Raw genomic sequence first — 21,644 nt, 5'->3', positions numbered from 1 at the left:
CAACACTTCCAAGAGGTTCATCTCCACCTCTCAACAATGCTTCCTGATTAACAGCTGGACAGATACTTTTATCCAGCTGATAATTTATCTTCTTAAATATGATTGCTTAAAGAAAAGTTACTTTATCCTGAGTATTAGATCTCTTTCTCCTCTTCTCAACCAAATAGAAGCTATTGCAAGTCAAAATGTATAGACTTGAATTAGAATTCCTGCATTATTCTGGATCCAACATTTGCAGTCAAATATTTTATTTCCCAGGAGTTGGAGAGGTCAGATAGGATGGATTCAAGAGTGGACACTTAAGTAGAAAAATGAGAAAACGAGTCCTTCTTTTTCTCCTACTCTCCTGGCAACAAATTCTAAATAAAAACTGTGAACAAACAGGAAAATTCCTGCTTCATTATTTGCAAAGCATTAACATTTTTAATTTATTCTAATTATTGTTTCCCCACAGACCCATCGATCTGAATTTGAGCCTTATAATTAAAAAATGTATCTCTACAATCAGTGGCCATACAGCACTAATAGGAAGGAACATTTCTATAACAAAATAAATACTGCATTTGAACAATAATCCTTGTGTAAATCTGTATATCTGTGACAGGAATTAACAAAAACACTTTATAAGTTCATTACTCTATCAAAAGTACATGCAATTCTTTTCAAAATTAAAGGGAACCTCTTCCCAATTCTTTCTGTTGTTTTTTTCTTGGTGTATTTATTCTGTTTTGATCATTTTTCTGTGACATTGTCCTTGTGATGCTAAAACAGAGCAAATCTATATTGAGGACTTGGTTTAATATGGAGCAATTTTTGAAAAGGTGCTTATTTTCTCCCTTTTAAGTGCCAATTAAGTCTCATTTTAAGATCAAACTTTATTGTATTCTGTAAGTACTTGGGAAGGGGCACTGAAAAGGAATGGAAATCAGGTACTTCCAGTTTAAAGAACCTGTCCGTTTCTGACCTAAACTCTTTTTAAGAACTCTCTATGGTACTTCATCATTGTGATCAGCTGGATGATCCAAAAGGAAAAGGGAGATTTTAGTAACTGACAAGTATAAAAAGAAAAAAAAAAAGTTGTTTTTTTTTTTTTTTCATTTTGTGTATGTGTGTGTATGATACCTGTGTATGCGGGCATGCTCAGTCTCTCAGTTGTGTCCTCTTCTTTGCACACCCATGGACTGTAGCCACCAGGCTCCTCTGTCCATGGAATTTTTCAGGCAAGAATACTGGAGTGGGTTGTCATTTTCTACTCCAGGAGATCTTCCCAATCCAGGGACTGAACCTGTCTCCTGCCTTGGCAGGCGGATTCTTTACCACTGAGCCACATGGGAAGCCTGGTGTGTATAATGCACACACACACACACACACACACATATATATATATACACACAATTTGATTAACTTTAAATTTCCTTATTCGATTTTCTATACTTATACAGGTACCTTTACTATAAAAATCATATTTTTTTGTTATTAGACTATTTTATAACAAGCATCTCTGGGAGCTAGCACAGGAAAGAGCAATAGGCAAGCACATTGACTCAAAAACTGGACACCCTAGATTCATGTGCTTAGTTGCTCAGTCATGTCCAACTCTTTGTGACCCTATGGACTGTAGCCTTCCAGGCTCCTGTGTCCATGGGGATTCTCCAGGCAAGAATACTGGAAAGGGTTGCCATGCCCTCCTCCAGGGGGTCTTCCCAACCCAGGGATCAAACACAGGTCTCCAGCATTGTAGGCAGATTCTTTACTGTCTAAGTCACCAGGGAATTCCAAGAATACTGGAGTGGGTAGCCTATCCCTTCTCCAGGGGAACTTCCTGACCTAGGAATTGAACTGGGGTCTCCTGCATTGCAGGTGGATTCGTTACCAGCTGAGCTACCTGGGAAGTCCCCCTAGATTCATATTGCCTCTTAAATAGATTACCTCAGGCAAGCAAAATAGTTAATTTTTTGTGTATCAATCTCTTCACCTATAAAATGAGGATAATTGTAGTACTTGTCTTAGCAAGTTTGTACAGAAATTGAATATGATATACCAAGTGAATATAAAACAATGTCAGGCATACAGTAACATTTAATGTTTGCTATTATATTAGCTATTTTTTAATCTTTTTCTAACAATCTTAAGTGAACCTATGTACAACTTTTCTGCGTTCCTACAGATCAGCTGAGATAGATGATTTCTTTCATCCAAATTTAGACACTGTATTTCTTCTTCTGGAGAAATTGAGGAATTTCCCATCCAAGATTTTGGCTGATACTGTTATGTTTTTGGAATACCTTTGGAAATGCTCTCTTGAAGAGGAGACTGTTTAGAAAGACAAGAGTATGATCCAGCACTGAATATATTGGATTAAATATCAGTGTTCCTGATGATGACCTTGGGGCAAACCATTTCCCCATGCCTTAACTTTCCCCATCTTTAAAACATGATTTTCCATCCTGTCTCAGGAACTGGAAGATGGGGTTAAAAATAGCTTGTGATTTATTATGAGCTGTAAAAACTAGAAACTATAGTGTTGTTTAATGTATTATGTATTACCAGATAAATCTTTTAACAGCTTCACATTGAAATGACAGGCAGGATTCACTTAGGGAAAGATAATCGGACTATAGAATTAGTATGTTTGACAATACATATTAGAAACTGGTAGCTTAGTAATAGTCATGATGGTCCCATAGTGAAAGTTTATTTTTGCACAATAATTACTGTTAAAAGTGTTCCTGACTTTTGAGAAATAAAGTTTTTGTGTGGTAAAGTCCTTCTGTCTAGATATATAACGTGTGTTTATAGATTACATACAGCCAAGATATTTTTTTTTCTTTTAACAAAAAGGGAAATCAGTTGAGGTGACTAACCTCTGCACACTTGATAAGGAGGATTTTGTCGAGTGTCCTCAGTACAAGGACCTGTTCGCATCTAGCTCCTTGTTCCGTCCAGAAAAGGCAACAGCAGTAGCAACACACCCTGACAACTTGACTGAAATCACTGCCAGAGCTGCCACCGAGGTGGCTGAGCAGACTAATGACGTTTTCAGTGTTGATCCTCCCGGTCTCCAGCTAGTCCCAACCTTGTTGCCCACTCCCTTGGCATCTGCATACACAGACAATAAAGCAGTGGTAGGAATGAAAAGGATCCTGCCACATCGCCCTTAATGTACCTCTCCGAATTAATAAGGTCAGTTTTGCATTTACGGCTTTTGCCTCTTGCTAATATTCCCTACCCAGAAGACTCTCTTTTCCCTCTCTCTCCTTCTCCCTCTGTCGAACATACACACATGCACACGCATATATACAGCACAAACACACTTGGGAAAACACCCACACAGAAAATCATACTCTCGATCATTTCCAAAAACACCCACTCTTACCCCTCACTATAGCGCCCATGTACACACACACACACACACACACACACACTGCATGGGAGAATCACAGACCCATACAAAATGCCACGTACCCGGAGAGTTCAGAATGCTTCCTATGCCTGCAGATTGAACCCACACACTACGCACGCCTATAGACGCTCTCAGTGTGCCCACTTTCCGGAGGAAAACTCCATCCAAATGCAATAGTCTTGCTCTTTTCAGCGGGGAGCTCCACATGAGCCCAGGGACAAAAGCTGGCCAGGGTACTCCTCGTGTGGTACACCGGACGGGAGCCATCATTTGTGGGCAATGGGGAGAGCTGCAAACTCACATGGGCGGTCCTCTTCACCAAGCGCTTTAGATAGATACTATATAATTCCTCTGATAGCCTCTGGCACGCAAATGGAGACAGAAGCCTTTGCAATTATTTCTTCCAGAACCAGTGCTGCAGCCCTCCCGCTCCCGAGATGGTATCAGATTTCCCAAAAGGACAGATTTCCAATACGCGCCTAGTCTAAGGAACTTGTGGGTTATAAGATCTGGGCCAGGACCAACCAAAAAAGATTCGAAAATTGACATACAAAAGCAAAACACGCTGGTCTCCGGCGAAGCTCCCCTACACCTTCGGATGAGGGAAATAGGGTACCATTTAGATGTGAAAGAGAAGCGGGAGGCTTAGTAATAGCCAGTAGATGGCGCAAGAACTCTTCCCCTGTATGATGTTAACCCTTGAGTGGTGAGCTGGCGCTGCCAGGTCGAAACGTATAGATACATACGTTTTCCGTTTTGAAAGAAGCTTCCCATTTACATATGCGGGACCGATTCAGAATTAAGACAAATGGGTATCTGTTCCAGATAACTACCACAATAAAGTAGTTTAACTGCAGCACACAACAGCTAAAACCTGTTTAGGGAATATAAAAAGACGAACTCTTTCGGAAGATGACTGACTCCCTCCCCACCTCACCTCCGCCCTGGTCACGGATTAAATCCGTTTACTTCGTGAATCAAAAAGTCCCGGTTATGGGTTTACATCTAAGCACTTGAGTGTGTAAATGCCTGTGTGCAAATAAATTCTGTGATCTCCCTTTTTCAATTAAATCACAGGATGATTAATGTGAGACGCCTGCCTGAAATATACTGCAACTACAGTAGTAACACATGTCCCATTATAAAGACGTGGCCATCGATGAAACCCGGTTCATTATCATCACAGTTCCCCTAAAAGCAATACAGATTCTCCGATTAAAATATTCCTCTAACATGTTTCTATAGTCACAGGCTGGAATGGAGAACTCACTAACATAATATTTCTTGGTCTGCTTTTAGAGGCAGAATTGATCTATTCGGGGGGAAAAAAAATCAAACCTCTTAATTTCAAATATTGTGGGGAGTTTGTCAAAGAGAGGAGCTGGGCTTTAAGAGGCTCACTAGTGGTTTCTGGTGGTTGCTATAACGAGCTGGAATTGAGGTAGGTTTTAGTGGAGGGGAAAAAAACGCACAAGAAAAGGCAGAATCCAGAGTAGCAGAGACTTTGTGCCCCCGTTGGAGAGAGATGGTTGAGTCCTCTTCAAGGTTGCTGTGGTATCCCAGAAACACCATTCACTTCGAGCTGTGACCGCGCACCAACAACAGCAACAACTCCACTGCGCCGGGCTGAGGAGCAGGAATTAGGAGCTCGCGAATAATATGAAAGGGATCCGCAAAGGGGAAAGCCGAGCGAAGGAATCCAAACCCCGGGAGCCTGGCACGAGAAAATGCGCTAAATGTGGCCGCCTAGACTTCATCCTGATGAAGAAAATGGGGATTAAAAGTGGATTTACGTTCTGGAACCTCGTCTTTTTATTGACGGTGTCTTGTGTGAAAGGTAGGCTTGCTTTCGGGGTCCCCTCTGTTTTGGATGGAGGTGAGCTGACTTGTCGCCAGAGACGGGTAGCTTACTTTGCAATTTGCACGGATAAAATAATCATGATTATACTGAAGGAGTCGATTCACAGCTCTTTTTCTCCCTCAGATAGGAAATGCATTTTGCTTGCCAGATTTGGCGTTCAATGCAGTGATTGAGCTTGTGCTCAATAAATATTCTTGCAGTATGCTCAAACGAATACGTGAGTTGGTTCGTATAGCCTCTAACTAGTGGATACCAGGCAGAATTCCTCTGCAAGACTTTTCTTGGTGATGAGGGTTACCTTGATTTCTAGTCAAATCAGTAGGGTTTGATGCTTTGGTTGGAATATTTATATTAAAGGCGCTCCTGGAAATGCTTTTTAACCCTTTCAGGTAGGAAAGTTATGTTAGGAAGGTGCTGCTTTTAAATGCATTAGGGCACAGGGGTCTTTCAAGAATCCCCCCACTCCCCACCCCCAACCAACATGAATGTGTGCATGCATTTGTGAATTATTTCTACGTGGGCTCTTTTGCACTGATAAATAATAGAGGCTGTTTCCTAGGTCCTGTGGTACAGGTTTGGCTTAAAATGGGGCTTTTGAACGGTCTGAGACGCCAGGAAGTGTAACCAGGTACCTTTGGGGATGAATGAAGGTAGGAGGAAAGTCATCAGCTGAAGACCAAAAAGAAAATCCCCAGCAAGTCTCGGCGTTCAGACAGGTAGAGTGAGTGTCACATGCACAGACAAGGGGAGGAGGTGGGTGGGATGTAAAATTCAATCCTAAGCAGGAAGGCAAGGGACAGTCAGGATCACTGGAAGGAGAGCTGTCCTCTGGGAGAAAATAGATTGCCAGCTCTGTTCTACAACTTCTCCTGCGCCCTGCTGCCCATTAATTGCTGCAAAAAAAGAAAAGAAAGAAAGAAAACCAAAAAAAAAAAAAAAAAAAAAAAACCTCAGGCTGTGTTTATGACTCATGCTATCATTTTTGAATAACCACCTCCCCGTACTCATGGCAGCTCGCATAGACGCGACGGATGTCGTTTTCAGTGAAGCTAGTTTCAAATCCAGGGTGTCTGTGTGTCGGGGGTGGGCGGTGGGGGCGGAGGGGGGGTGGCTGTTGGCCGGGGCGCGCCACCTCTGTCCTCACAAACTGGACGCTTCTTCCTTTGTAAAGGAGTGTCTCTCTGAACCGCAATCAGGCCGCGTCTCTATGAAACAGTTTATTGTCCAGCTTGCAGCTGGCTGTCCCCCCACAGAAGGCAGTCCATTTGCATTCAGTGGAAATGATAATTCATGTTTTGGGTGGAGGGAGCTGGAAGGGTTACCTCTCCCTCTATTAAGGACCAATGATGGGCGACATGTTTCGAATTTTAATTGACATTCCTAAATGCCAAGAAGTCGTCCCAGGTCTCTGTGGCAGCAACTGCCTTGTAATCTTAACCTGCTCCTTAAAGCTTGACACCCCGCTTCGCCGACCCTCACCAGCCTCAGCGCAGCTTTGAGCCAAAACGCTCGTTCTCAACGGGCGCAACTACACAACCTAGTGTACAGAACGCTTCTTGGGTTGCTTACGAGGGGTTCTCGTCGCCGGCTCGACGTGTGAGGAGCCTCGCATTTATGCTTAGCTCGCCTGCCACTGAGAGTCGGCGGTTAACGGATGGCCCTGGGGTTTGGCTGCTAGGAGCCGGCGACAGCTCCTGGCAGGAAAAAATGTTGAGGTGGCTCCTGCTAGATGCCCGGGGGGTTAAGTGCGAGTTTTCACGCGATACCTGTTGAGTCAAAACACATTGGAGGGCAGATGGAAGAGGGAGTCTCCGAAGCTGGACGAGCTTGCCAGGCTGACAAACCCAGAGCCCAGCAGCCTGCGATTACAGCCCGGCTGCCCGGACCTACCATATTTCCCAGATAAGCCGCGCCGATAGAAACGAAAGGCGCGTCAGTTTGCTTTAAATGGAACTGGAAATGAGAAACACCCCCCCGCCCCCCTTCTCTACTCACAGCTCCTGTACTTTGGACTGAGATAATCGGTCCACTGAATACATTCCAGTTTCGGGGACATCAGGAAGAAGGGGTGTTTCACACTCTGCTTTGATCTTGTCCAAAATAAATTTTCAACGGACCATTAATTTTTTTAATGGTGATAAGGTTCTTCATTGTCACTTATCTGCCACTTGAAAGGCATTTCCTATATTTTACAACTTGGAACGCCGTCCTCAGATTCTGAGACACAAACTTACAGACGATATATTCTTTAGATTTACTCCCGGTTGCCAGTGGTGCCAGTTTTCACGATTGCTTCTTCTTCTTCCCCTTCTCCCTATTTTTTAATTTCACCTACGTCTCAAGGCTTTTCCTAAACCAAGATCGCAGCAATAGCTTGAATGTTCTTTCCCCCTAGTGTCTACAACCGCTTTTGTCTTCCACAGTGTTTTTCCTCCGGTATCCCAGGCCCACGGGAAAGCTCGAAATGGGCAGGCTTTCTAAGGCTTCTGCAGGTTCTCATCTAGGGCTAAGGCTAAGGAAGTCTGTGGCGCATGCTTTTCCAGGTGAACAGCTCAGGCCTTGAGAATTCCACCTTTTGTCCACACTTTTCATCCTTTACTATCTCACCTCTGCCTGCAACAGCAATGACAAAGAGGCTCAGTGGGAGAAATAGCCTCAGACAAAGTGGGCTTCCGTGGTAGGCCTGAATCGCTCCAGTAGTATTAGAAAGAGAGGCAACCCTCTCTGGGCGTTTTATCTCCACTGTTGTCATCTGAAATAAAACGCCATGTAAGGCACCAAATTGGGGGTGGGGTGGGGGCTGCTTAGGCTGATGCATGCTGAAACACACACACGCAGCAGAGGTTTCTGAAATGCAGCCTGCAGCTGCAGCCTGCCTGTTTTAGGTTTCAGTCAGATAGAATATGTGAATCTTCAAGTCGTGCTTAAACGTCCCGCCCACATAAACAAACACTGGCAGGGTGCTTCCTCACACTCCTTGGGAGATCCCGGGGGAACACACAAATCCTGCGGGGGATGGGGTGGGGGCGAGGTACAGAAAGCACTGACCTCCGAGGACAGCAGGTGGGAGCTGGCATGCTACACCCCCTACCCTGTACTAGAGCCTGCTTTCAAGACTCCTTGCTGGACCCCCAGACTTCCAGAAGGATCTGCGTTTCTGCGTGCTCTGGGACTCCAAGGAGATATTACTCCTGCCATAGAACTCTTGGGAAGAGCCGAGCTCGCAGCTTGTCTCGCAGTTAATTAGTGCTGGCAAGGGTCGCGGTGTCCACGCAGGAGGAGAGCTGCCAGCAGCGCTCAGTAGCACCTTGTGCCCACCCCAGGGTGGCCGCGCCAGAGGTGTCAGCCCCAGGCTTGTGCTCAGGGTCTGATAACTCTTACTTTCCCGACCTCAGGGCGACAGTCTGACCTGTCAGTACCGTTAACAAAATTTCTGTCTCGTCTCGGGTCTCGAGAGAGCTTTACAAAGGTGATCCTGTTGGGTTAATGTCTTTACAAGCCAAAACTGCACCCAACAAAAAGCCACCCACTGCCACCGCCACCATCAAAACCCTTCCCCTGAATCTAACAAGACTGAGTCAGCTGCTGAGAGACAATCTTCTTGTTTGGGTCGGGGTCCTTGTCCTGCTGCAGTCTGGTCAGGTAGCCCTCCCTTCCAACTGTTTCTCTGGAAATACTTTATTGCTTCTAGAAGACCAGATTCCCCGAAATATTCATAGACCACTGAGGTTGAATTGAATGCCTGACTTGGCCTTTGGCGATTGTGACGGGGTGTGTGTGTGTGTGTGTGTGTTGCTGGGAGGGGAATTCCACACGGATCAAGGCGGAAGAGACTTCTGGAGGCCTCAAGGGTGGGTGTGGGTGTGTGTCCGAGATGGACAGGGTGGCGGGTTACACAATGTGTGTTTCTGTTCCCGGATCCTATTTGGTCGGTGGTGCTGCGACCACTGCTGTCAGGAGTCCCGGTGGAGGCACAGAGAAAGCTCCGTTTTCCCAAGCTGACCCCAGCACTGCTCTCACCAAAACAACTTCTCTAACAGGCTCTTCGGGAGGTCAAAAAACTCACCGGAGAAGGAGTAATGGGGGTTGATTCCCCTCTTCCATCCGCTTCAACCCCTTCCCTGCTCTATCGCTGGGGGGAAAGCAAGCAGGAGGCAGTCCCAGGACTGGAACTCTACAGGGCTCTGTTGGATCCCAGGGGAAAGCGCAGAAAAAATGAAACAGCACAGGGTCATCCCGGTTGTCCTCTGGTCCTCTCCCCACCCCGCAGGAGAGGCCAGCTGAGGGCTGAAAGCGGGGCAGGAATGGGAATTTCAGCGCAGTGCAGAATAATACGAAGCAGAACAACCAAAGAAAGAAAGATAAATTCAGGCAGCCAGGCGATTTCCCTTCTCCTTGAACACGGCGCCTTTGGGGAGGCTTTGCACTACCGAGTTGCTAAGCCAATCCAATTTACCGCCCTCAAAAGGCTTCAGTAGCTCCCAGAATTCTGAGCTGAACTTTCCCTGGACAGTTAGTTACCAGTTGAAATCCTTCTAAACTATCATACTGCAGCCCCATATTTCCAGAATCTTTTGGTATTGAGGGGGTTGGGGAGGACGTTGGGGCTGCTTTAAGCCCATGTAGAAGAGTGAGTGGGTGAGCAGAAATTATTAAGGAGCAGGTTTCAGGCTGTGGAAAACCTGATGGCAGCTCCTTTAAGAGCCTTCAAGGAGAAAAGGGATAGAATTTACTCAATAGATTATATACTCCAGGAGCATAGATTTCGTTTCAGTAGTTATTAGTGTTCATGATATTAATTAGTGTTACTATTTATGGGATAGCTGAATAGATGTGGGGTACACATCTTTTCCCTGAACACACAATTTACTGTCTGCAGAAACTGTAAAATATTGAAATAAAGCAGTAGCAAATGGCATCAATATAGGATTTTAAAAGTGGCAAGCTCTGGCATAAGTGACATCTGATAAAACAAAAAGTAAGAAAGATAGCAATTAATGATGCCCTCCCACACATATAGAAACAACCTCTAATGCTAAAATACCCATTTAGTCTCCAACACTAAGTGAAAGCATCTAAACTTTGTTTCCTACATCTCCAAACACACTTCTCCTTGATGTCCTGAAAGTTTTACTTTCTTCTACTTAATATCACAGTCTCCAGAAAAGGCTTCAGGATATTAAGTACTTTCAATGTTTTGTCCAGCTTGGAAAATAACTTTGAAGCCTCAAGCAACATTTCTGGTGAGGAAACTGGTACTTCAAGTAACATGACTATTTGAGAAAATATGCCATCTTGTACTTTGAATTCCAATTTTCAAAGTTGGAGAGATTAGAAGCAAAATGACTGCAAACCAAAAGATTAGCAAAATATGCCTGAGTTGCCAATAAGGTCATTTTATTTTTGCTCTATATACATTAAAACATAGCTTCTTTTTCTGTCTCTTTTTCCCACAGCCCTTATTCATAATCCAAAGTGGTGTGTAGTTTATACATACAGTGGCAGTTTTAATTTGGATTTTGGATGAGGTCTGGTAGAACAGATAAAGTCATTATCCATTTATCTTTTCTCTTTCAAAGTGAGCAGGTGGGGTGATTCATGGTACTTTCCAGGGAGATCAATCTCCAAGTCTACAAGATTTTCTCGGAATTAGACCCCTTGGAAGGTCCTCATTCTCATCAGGAATATCAATTTTATAGGAATTCCACTGAGAAAAATCAATTTGTTGAATACCTTCCAGTATTCATAGTCTCAATGCTAGTTATCATCTTTCTTTCTCTCACGCCTCTAATCTTACTGCTATATAATGCATTCATGCTATCACACCTTTTGCTAAGCTATCGCTTGGTGCTAACTAAAGATTCTTAAGGATTAATACTTTTTCATATAATCACAATCTGTCACCCAAAAGCCAATTTGAAACCTCTAAAAAGTCAAAATTTATAAGATTATCATATACATCATGTACCTTGTAACTGGAAAACAAGAATATCAATGATAATCATGTGTCATTAGATATGTCAAAATGTTCTATTTGCTCAAAAAAGATTGCACAGCAGTGATTTCAAAATGTTCCTCAACAAGTAGCATCCTTTGGAAACTTGTTAGAAATATGAATTCTCAGACTCCCACCCCAGGCCTATTGAAACAGATGCCCTAGTGGTTGGACACCCACATAGGTATTTATAACAAGTCATCCAGGTAATTCTGATGGCTCTAAAGTTTGAGAAACACTAAAGCAAGTACTCTGGAGCCACCAAGACCTGAAGCAGGAAAAAAAAATAAATTGCCAGCAACTATCTTTGTAATAGCAACTCAGTTTTCCTAAAATTCATTTTCATTATCTGTTAAAAAGGAAATTAGAATTTCGGTAGAGATTATGCATGCAACATATATAGTGCCTGACACTAGGAGCTATCATCACTGCTATTAAAATACACTTCATGCACAAAGCCAGTGACTCTCACACACTTCATCCCTAGCATTACCAGCCCTAACTTGTCCACCATAGTAAATAAAAAATACAGCATCTTCTCTCTAGCTATTATTTCACTTTGGCTAAGTTCCCGGGCTATTATACATTGGAAAAACACTCTGAAATTTCTGCTTATCACCTTTACACAGTTATTCCAGGTGCTGGCTCTATGAATCAGGGGCAGAATCATAGCTTAAATATGTTACTCCTACTCCTAGACTAATTTCATTTGTTGTGTTCCAATACTGATTTATTTTAATATTGATTGACTAATGTACTTACATGAATTTGTTAATTCATCTTGTTACAAATTCATGGTACTTACAGGGTTGGAAGAGTTCTTACATACCAGCTAGTTCACTGTTTATATTTTATACAATAAATGCACATGTCTAGAAAGAATAAGTGCTTTTTTCACTAGGTTAAAAATATAATTAGCTCCAGAATTGAGACTAGATCATTGGGCTTTCAAGTTTATGTTCAACTCTATTTCTACTGTACCTTATCAATTTTACTACAGAATTTTCTCGAATGGCACCAATGAAGACAATCACAAATCTAATATTTGAGAACCATATGCCAATTAGTACCATACAAGAATACTAGTGACTATATGTTTTTATGGTATTGTTTTTTGATGCTAACTACTTATTTTGTAAAAGAAAAAATAAACAATTTTGGAATGAAAATATTTTCTAAAACTATTATAATATGTACACCAAATAAAATCATAATATATTCAAGGCTATTTTTGACATTACATGGTTGTAAAAACAAAATTAGAGGACTGTTTTTTAGTCTCATAAAGAACTTAGATTCCTGGGTCAGAAATATCCCTTGGAGAAGGGAATGGCAACCCACTCCATTATTCTTGCCTGGAAAATTCCATGAACAGAGGAGCCTACAGTCCATGGGATCTTAAAGTGTCAGACACAACTGAGTGACTAACACTTTCACTTTTTCAAAGAGCGTAGAGGGATAGTACTTAAAAATCAACCTCTTGTTTATTTCTTCCCATAATCTAGACATAATTTCTTATTTAAAGCCTTTTAAATCTAGGAAATCTGTTCCTAATTTATTTTATTCATGGTTTTATATATTTACATCATATTAACATAAGATGTATGCATTCTGTCTCATCTACATTACATTTGCACATTTCTCTCATATGATCTAAATAAGATGATGGTATCGTAAAATTCTACCACAGAAGTAATAGTATATTTTATAAATATATAAATAGTAAATTTTATAAATTTATAGTATATAAATATACTATAAATAGTATATTTTATAAATTAAAATTGTAAAAACAATCAATAATCTGAAGTGCTAGCTTCAATTTTAGTGATCTGTGATATTTCTCTAAGGTCTCTTCAAGGTATGGGAGTAAAATTTCCAAAATAATGAATACTGCTAAATTTGAAGTGCTTACAAGTTCAGAAAGTGATTGAATTACATAAAAAGTAATGAGTGATTCTCTGAAAAGCTGAGTTTGTAATGTTCAAGATTATAAAGTTCTTACTTCCTTTGCTCTATGTTAGCAAATTTTAAAGAATTTTTTAAATTCCATAGTTTAAAGTAATGGTAAGCATTTTTCTTTTTTTAAACTATGACAGTTAAAGAAATGCAGTTGCATACCATTTTGAAAGGAAATTTATAAATGGAAATAGACTCTCAGAAGTGAATTTGTTAACTTTTAAATAACTGAAAAAACAACAGCTATGCTTAGTTTATACAAGTCCATCAGATTATACAAGATTCCAGAATGCTCAGAGGTGCTTCACATATGTGAATGAACATGTGCTCAGTCATATCTGACTCTTTGCAACCCCATGGACTGTAGCCCACCAGAGAATTCTCCAGGGAAGAATACTGGAGCAGGTTGCCATTTCCAACTTCAAGGGATCTTCCCAACCCAGAGATTGAACCCACATCTCTTTTGTCTCATGCATTGGCAAGGAGATTCTTTACCACTGAGCCACCTAGGAAACACACTTCATATATAGAGAGGATATAAGATGTTATTATGTCAGGGGAAATGGTATCAAAATAGGCATGTGCCTTTATTGTATAAAATTTGAGCCACAAGAAGCTCTGTTCTAAGCCTTTTAAATAGAGTGTGTTAACTACATCTCAAACAATGGTTCTCTCTCTTTTTCCTGCTTAGAATTCTAACAAGCATCTTGTGAGATAGCTGTTATCTCCTACGTATAGATTATTATCTCCATTTATAAATTATCCACATTTCCTGGGGCCAGAGAGGTACAATGATTTTCCAGGATCGTTGTTTAGCTAGTGGTTGGATGAAATCTGAAATCATAATAGATTCATAAGTTCATAGACTCAGCCTAACTTTACTCTCTTAATTATTCTGTAAGATGGTTGTGAAAGCTATTTTTCAGTTTTATATACAATAGTAAGTGAAGCAAAGGAACAATGCATAAGTTAAATATGTCACTATAAGACAAAAAACTATTTAGTGAATTAAGGGCAAGAAAAAAAATCAAAACATATATTTTTAGATTTTAACCCAGTACTCCTGAGTAAAATTTTAAAATTTATGAATGTAAATGAATTTATGGACTTCACATATAAAATATGTGGGCATAAAATTATTTACCAGTAGAAGGAAATGGCAACCCACTCCAGTACTCTTGCCTGGAAAATCCCATGGATGGAGAAGCCTGGTAGGCTACAGTCCATGGGGTCGCAAGAGTCGGACACGACTGAGCGACTTCACTTCACTTCACTAGTATCATAAGCCTTGGCAAATAAATTAATTCTATTTGGTACCTTAATCTTCCATTTAGTTCTACAGAATTTAAGGATGGGAAAACTCTTATAACTAACTTGTCTAGTGTCTAATAGTCAGAGAATGTGCATTAGATTTATATGTGGGGGTATGGGAAGGTGCTTTTTAAAAGAACATTCCTATCCAAGCTTCATCCCCTTGCTCTACTTCCTACCATAATTACATCCTAGTTAAAAGTGCACGTGTAGGCGTACATCTTCACATAATGAGCAGACTGTTCTGAAAAATGAAGAGATTTGCCACACAATAGAATGCAAAACAGTCCTTCAGTTCTCTGTCCAACACGTTTCTTTTTATTGCTGCGCTTAGTCGATCAGTCTTCTAGGACTCTTTTCAACCCAGTGGACTCCAGCCCACCAGGCTCCTCTGTCCATGGGGATTTCTCCAGGCAAGAATACTGGAGTGGGCTGCCATGCCCTTCTCCAGGGAATCTTCCCAACCTAGGGGTTGAACTCAGGACTCCCACATTGCAGGCGGATTCTTTACCAGCTGAGCTACCGGGGTAGCTCTTCTTTTTATTGGATACTGCCTTATGAGCTTCCTTTATATGTATGCTAAGTCACTTCAGTTGTGTCCAACTCTTTGTGACCTCATGGATTTAAAGCTGCCAGGCACCCTTGTGCATAGGATTCCCCAGACAAGGATACTGGAGTGGGTTGCCATGTCCTTCTCCAGGGGATCTTCCTGACCTGGGGATTGAACCTGTATCTTTTAAGCATCTCCTGCATTGTCAGGTAGGTTCTTTACCACTAGCTCCACTTGGGAAGCATCATTTAGCCCTAATTTGTTTATGTAATAAAGCTACTTGAGAGGAGAGACCATTGTGCCTATGTCCAAATCCTGACCAGGCTCAAAATAATATTTCCTGAAGTAATTGTGTAAGGTGACACAGATACATGAGTGTAATAATACTGGTAAATGAGAATCTTAACATGCCATCTAAGGATTAACTATAAATTAAATGGGGGCATTGAAATTACATCATTGTCTAAAAAAGAAAAAAATATACACACATTAAATTATACTTAAGCACTCAAAATTAGCATTACATTTTCCTTTGAAGGTGATAACATATATTTTTATATGCAACAGAAGTACTATTGCACTGCAGTCCTTTCTGAACTTTAGACTATCCCAATATAAATATATACTTGTCCTTTTCTACTTGAAATATTAAAATTTTGTGAGTGTATTCTTAGAGATGTCATTTTAACCTATATTTTCAGTGTTAAAGTTCAGATAGCCTAACAATGCCCTCACATGTATTACCCATAGAATATAATTATTACATTGGACAATTTATTTGGGACATTGTTATTTTAAATAGTTTTGCATCTTAGAACAGCTAGGCATAAATTTCTCCACAGTTGCCAAAATTTAGGTCTTTTACCTGAATTGTTACACATTTTACCTGATTGTTACACATACCATCTGTCTTCAAGTCTATTACCTGCAATTATACATTCCAGAATTTTATTTAATGATTAAAATTGACTAATAGTCAGCCAAGGATCTCCATTTTAAAAATGATCCTACTGTAATAACTCACTGTAGTCTATTGAAAGTTTAAATCACAAACTCACTTGATGTTTTTGTTTTCATGAGCTTGGTGAAGAGAAAAAAAAAAAAGACTGATAATTAAAATGCCTTTTTCTTGAGCTTGTTCACATCCCATTAGCCATTTGTTTATATGTTCACATCTGCTTAATAAAATTAACAGTTTTAACAGTTTTAAACAATGAAAATTGTTTCACTGATATTATTCTAATTTCTAAAATATCTATTTTAGTTTTCTATGGGGAATAGCTTTTTTTTGTTTGTTCACACTCTGAGGGTTATCTGATTAGAAAGAAATGTGAAGGAAAATGTTTTAAAATTTCAATTTGAATGCTTATATGCTTAGTCACTCGTCATGTCTGACTCTTTGTGACCCTTTAGGCTGTAGCCTGCCAGGTTCCACTGTCCCTAGGCTTTTTCAAGCAAGAATACTGGAGTGGGTTGCCATTTTCTTCTCCAGGTTATATTCCTGACCCCTGGATCAAACCTGGGTCTCCAGTGTTTCCTGAATTGCAGGTGGATTCTTTATCCATTGGTACCTGGGCTCATCAACTGAGTCAGTAAATAATAAAATTTTAAGTTATATTTTATTATGAACGTTTTAATATAGAGAAGTAAAAATGAGTCTACTTCATTGTTATTCTATTAAAGCATAAAAAGATGCTGTTAAAAGACTTTAACTTCACAATGGAAGTGAGAAATCGATTTAAGGGACTAGATCTGATAGACAGAGTGCCTGATGAACTATGGTTGGAGGTTCGTGACATTGTATTGGAGACAGGAATCAAGACCATCCTCCAGAAAGAGAAAGGCAAAAAAGCAAAATGGCTGTCTGAGGAGGACTTACAAATAGCTGTGAAAAGAAGGGAAGAGAAAAGCAAAGGAGAAAAGGAAAGATATACCCATTTGAATGCAGAGTTCCAAAGAATAGCAAGGAGAGATTAAGAAAGCCTTCCTCAGCAATCAATGCAAAGAAATAGAGGAAAACAACAGAATGGGAAAGACTAGAGATCTCTTAAAGAAAATTAGAGATATCAAGGGAATATTTCATGCAAGATAGGCTCAATAAAGGACAGAAATGGTAGGGACCTAACAGAAGCAGAAGATATAAAGAGGTGGCAAGAATACACAGAAGAACTGTATAAAAAAGATCTTCACGACCCAGATAATTACGATGGTGGGATCACTCACCTAGAGCCCAGACATCCTGGAATGTGAAGTCAAGTGGGCCTTAGGAAGCATCATTACAAACAGGGCTAGTGGAGGTGATGAAATACAAGTTAAGCTATTTCAAATCCTGAAAGATGACGCTGTGAAAGTGCTGCACTCAATATGCCAGCAAATTTGGAAAACTCAGGAGTGGCCACAGGACTGGAAAAGGCCAGTTTTCATTCCAGTCCCAAAGAATGGCAATGCCAAAGAATGCTCAGACTACTGCACAATTGCATTCATCTCACACGCTAGTAAAGTAATGCTCAAAATTCTCTAAGCCAGGCTTCAGCAATACGTGAACCGTGAACTTCCAGATGTTCATGCTGGTTTTAGAAAAGGCAGAGGAACCAGAGATCAAATTGCCAACATCTGCTGGATCATGGAAAAAGTAAGAGAGTTCCAGAAAAGCATCTGTTTCTGCTTTATTCACTATGCCAGAGCCTTTGACTGTGTGGATCACAATAAACTGTGGAAAATTCTTCAAGAGATGGGAATACCAGACTACCTGGCCTGCCTCTTGAGAAATCTGTAAGCAGGTCAGGAAGCAACAGTTAGAACTGGACATGGAACGACAGACTGGTTCCAAATAGGAAAAGGAGTATGTCAAGGTTGTATATTGTCGCCCTGCTTATTTAACTTATATGCAGAGTACTTCATGAGAAATGCTGGGCTGGAGGAAGCACAAGCTGGAATCACGATTGCCGGGAGAAATATCAATAACCTCAGATATGCAGATGAGACCACCTTTATGGCAGAAAGTGAAGAAGAACTAAAGAGCCTATTGATGAAAGTGAAAGAGGAGGGTGAAAAAGTTTGCTTAAAGCTCAAGATTCAGAAAACTAAGATCATGGCATCCGGTCCCATCACTTCATGGCAAATAGATGGGGAAACAGTGGCTGACTTTATTTTTCTGGGCTCCAGAATCACTGCAGATGGTGATTGCAGCCATGAAATTAAAAGATGCTTACTCCTTGGAAGGAAAGTTATGAGCACCCTAGACAGCATATTAAAAAGCAGAGACATTACTTTGCCAACAAAGGTCTGCCTAGTCAAGGCTATGGTTTTTCCAGTGGTCATGTATGGATGTGAGAGTTGGACTATAAAGAAAGCTGAGGGCCAAAGAATTGATGTTTTTGAACTGTGTTGTTGGAGAAGACTCTTGAGAGTCCCTTGGACTGCAAGGAGATCCAACCAGTCCATCCTAAAGATCAGTCGTGGGTGTTCATTGGAAGGACTGATGTTGAAGCTGAAACTCCAATACTTTGGCCACCTGATGCAAAGAGCTGACTCAGTTGAAAAGACACTGATGCTGGGGGAAAGATTGAAGGCAGGAGGAGAAGTGGAAGACAGAGGATGAGATGGCTGGATGGCATCACCCACTCGATGGATATGGGTTTGGGTGAACTCTGGGAGTTGGTGATGGACAGGGAGGCCCGGTGTGCTGGGGTTCATGAGCTCACAAAGGGTCGGATTCGACTGAGCGACTGCACTGAACTGGATTTGTAATTTTTAGTAATGGCTTTGTTTTTGATGTTTAAACTATATTTTTATACACAGATGGGCTTCCCAGGTGGCTCAGTGGTAAAGAATGGGTCTATGAATGCAGAAGATGCTGGAGGCATGGGCTCAGTCCCTGGGTTGGGAAGATCTTCTGGAGCAGGAAATGGCCAGCCACTCCAGTATTCTTCCCTGGAAAATTCCATGAACAGAGAAGTCTGGCGGGTTACAGTTCATAGGATCACAAAGAGTTAGACATGACTGAGCATGCATGCACACTGAGGCTTATAAAGGAATGAATGATTTCTCTGAATCTGTTATTGAAGGTGTAATTTGAATTTCCCCCAAATGTTGGTAATGAAATTATGCTGATCTATCTATATGTTCTAATAATGAGCTCTGTGTGCTAAAAGCTCCATTTGTGAGATAACAAATCAAAATTAAGAGAACAGGACGAATAAACACAACTGAATCTCCTGGATCTAAAACACAATACCTTGAATTTATTGACTGTGTGCTCTAACTGAACCATGTAGAGTAGACAAAATATTTACTCAGTGTTCACATATATAGATAAACCCTGACTTAATGTTTTCTGGCTGATGTCTAAATCAAAATAACTAAACTGATTCAAATGTTTTTTGTAAACAAATTTGCATCCAGGCTGCTAATTTGTATGCCAACTTCTAGCTTAATAGTTTATAAACTGATGAAGATGACAAGCCCTCTTAAATGAAGTTTGCAATAGAAATGTTGACAGGCCCATTTTTGCCAGTATAAATTCATGTTCAGTACTCTTTTCATGGCCTAAAAAAGACTTTCATCTATGAATTCTACTAGTACTTGAGTGCCCTTTTATCTCTTAAATGTTTTTAAAGGAGGTCAAATAGAAACTCTTAAAATCAATTTTCTGGCAAAGTGCTAGGAAATCTTTAATATCTGTGTTAGTCTGGCAGTGTTCATTAATATATTAATAGATGAAAATCATAAATGACATTTTGCACTGGATCTTTAAATATTACCAATGTGTTAAGTCCTTAGGAATCAGTCATTTTTCAATATTTTGAAGCTCACTACTTTTCACCTGTCATTGCATAGTTTATTGCAATCTGCCCATCTTAGAAAGACTAATTATGTCATTCTTTCAAAAGCAAAATTCTCAAAGGCCTCAAAAGAAATTGGAAGATGTTAGACATATTAGGTTACACCTTTTATTTTTTCATATAAATATTTAGTTGTTTCTATCTTTTTTTATTGTTGTTAAGTCGTTTGGTTTATTACACCTTTCATTAAAACAGTATTATTTTAAATCAAATATTATTATATTGACACAGTTTAAGTTAGAGTTGTAAAAGATACAGTGGTCAGTAGATTTTATTTCCACAGAAAGAACCAGGGACTTATATATCAGTTCTGAGACTTATCCTTCAGCCATCAATCATTTATGGAAAGCCTGTGTTTGTCATACCCTTGCCTTAGACAATATAAAGAGGAAAATCTAGTCACTACCCTAGAAGTAGACAGTTTTCATAGTGAAGGAGGATTTATGTGAACATAATACCAAAGAAAACTGTGAAATTGTTTAGTTCTTCTACGATTCTTTTATCATGAAATATCAACATAGCACCTTTGTTTGCCTCTTGATGAAGGTGAAAGAACCTTTATTTACACATTCTATACATTGTCTTTATCCTATCACAGGTAAGTATTAATATCCTACAGATATTGTTTGAAACTGTCCAATAGGTATCATTTTGTAATCTAATGTAATGTAATTTTCCCTTGCAATTTTCAGAAAATGTTTATTAATTTCCATCTGTTCAGTGAACTTATATGAACTACTTTTTCCAGTATTAAGATTCTACATGAATTTTTGTAACAGTGTTTGCACATTTATAAAATAGTTTGTGATCAGAAAATAGTGCTTCTTATTCATTTTTCCATTGTTCCTGCTTCAGAACTCCTCATAGGCTTCCTACTACTTTTAAATTTCGATTTGTATCTCTGTCCCTTCATTTAGTGTTTGACATGAGATAAGCCTTGAACTAACTTATCAAGGTCAACACATGCAAAAGGTAAAATAAATAACTAAATATAACTATAACAGATTCTGTCGTAGTTTTTTATGTCTTATTTTTGCATCTTTATTGGAGACTTATGTGTGTTGGGAAAACAGTGTTTCAGTAAGTAGATTATGTTTTGTTTTGCTTTGTTTTTTGATCTGTGATTTAAAGAGCAATAGAAGGATCAATGAATGGTTATACTGAAATGCAGTCATTTGATGAAATTCTGGCATTGGATCAATGACAATTTTGCTACATAGGAGTTAAGTAGAATGATGTATCTTTACAAGGTTAAGACATTCACCAAATTTATCTTGTATTTTATAATTTCCTCATTCCCCTTATGTTGAATTCTTTGATGATTCATATTATTTTAATATTAATATTTGCATCAACATCCTACTTCAAAATTGCCATCTTCCTTTCCCTTTCCACATTCTCACTTCTTTGTGATCTAATGATTTAATGTGTAAGAAACCGGATTTAACATTTATTAATACAGCAAATATTAATGTTGTTTTCTATTTCTAATTTTTAAAATATCAACAATTAACGTAAGACCAAAACTAAACATGTCTATTGTCTATGTAAATTCATTACACTCTGATTACTTTAGCAAAAAAAAAAGTAAATTTAAAAGCTTGAGATGATTATTGTTACCATCTTTCTGTGCGAGACAGCAAAAGAGACACAGCTGTATAGAACAGTCTTTTGGACTCTGTGGGAGAGGGTGAGGTTGGGATGATTTGGGAGAATGGCAT

At 39.8% G+C, this 21,644-nt stretch overlaps 1 protein-coding gene across 3 annotated transcripts in view; it reads left to right on the top strand.

Moving 5' to 3' along the window:
* Nucleotides 1-4,897: 4,897 nt before the first annotated feature.
* CSMD3 (CUB and Sushi multiple domains 3) overlaps nucleotides 4,898-21,644 on the top strand; it is a 1,478,779-nt gene continuing 1,462,032 nt past the window's right edge. For all 3 annotated transcript variants that reach the window (XM_086335396.1, XM_086335395.1, XM_086335397.1), the window contains exon 1: nucleotides 4,898-5,240. In XM_086335396.1, coding sequence (XP_086191522.1) covers nucleotides 5,063-5,240 — 178 coding nt within the window. In that variant the 5' untranslated portion in view covers nucleotides 4,898-5,062. The remainder of the gene's footprint in view (nucleotides 5,241-21,644) is intronic.

The sequence above is a fragment of the Bos grunniens genome, chromosome 14 (genome assembly GCF_055505025.1).
Source record: "Bos grunniens cultivar Pamir isolate PY7600 chromosome 14, Bosgru_T2T1.0, whole genome shotgun sequence".
Lineage (NCBI taxonomy): Eukaryota > Metazoa > Chordata > Mammalia > Artiodactyla > Bovidae > Bos > Bos grunniens.
Note: the sequence above shows the minus strand (reverse complement) of the source record. Positions and strands in the feature narration are given on the sequence as shown.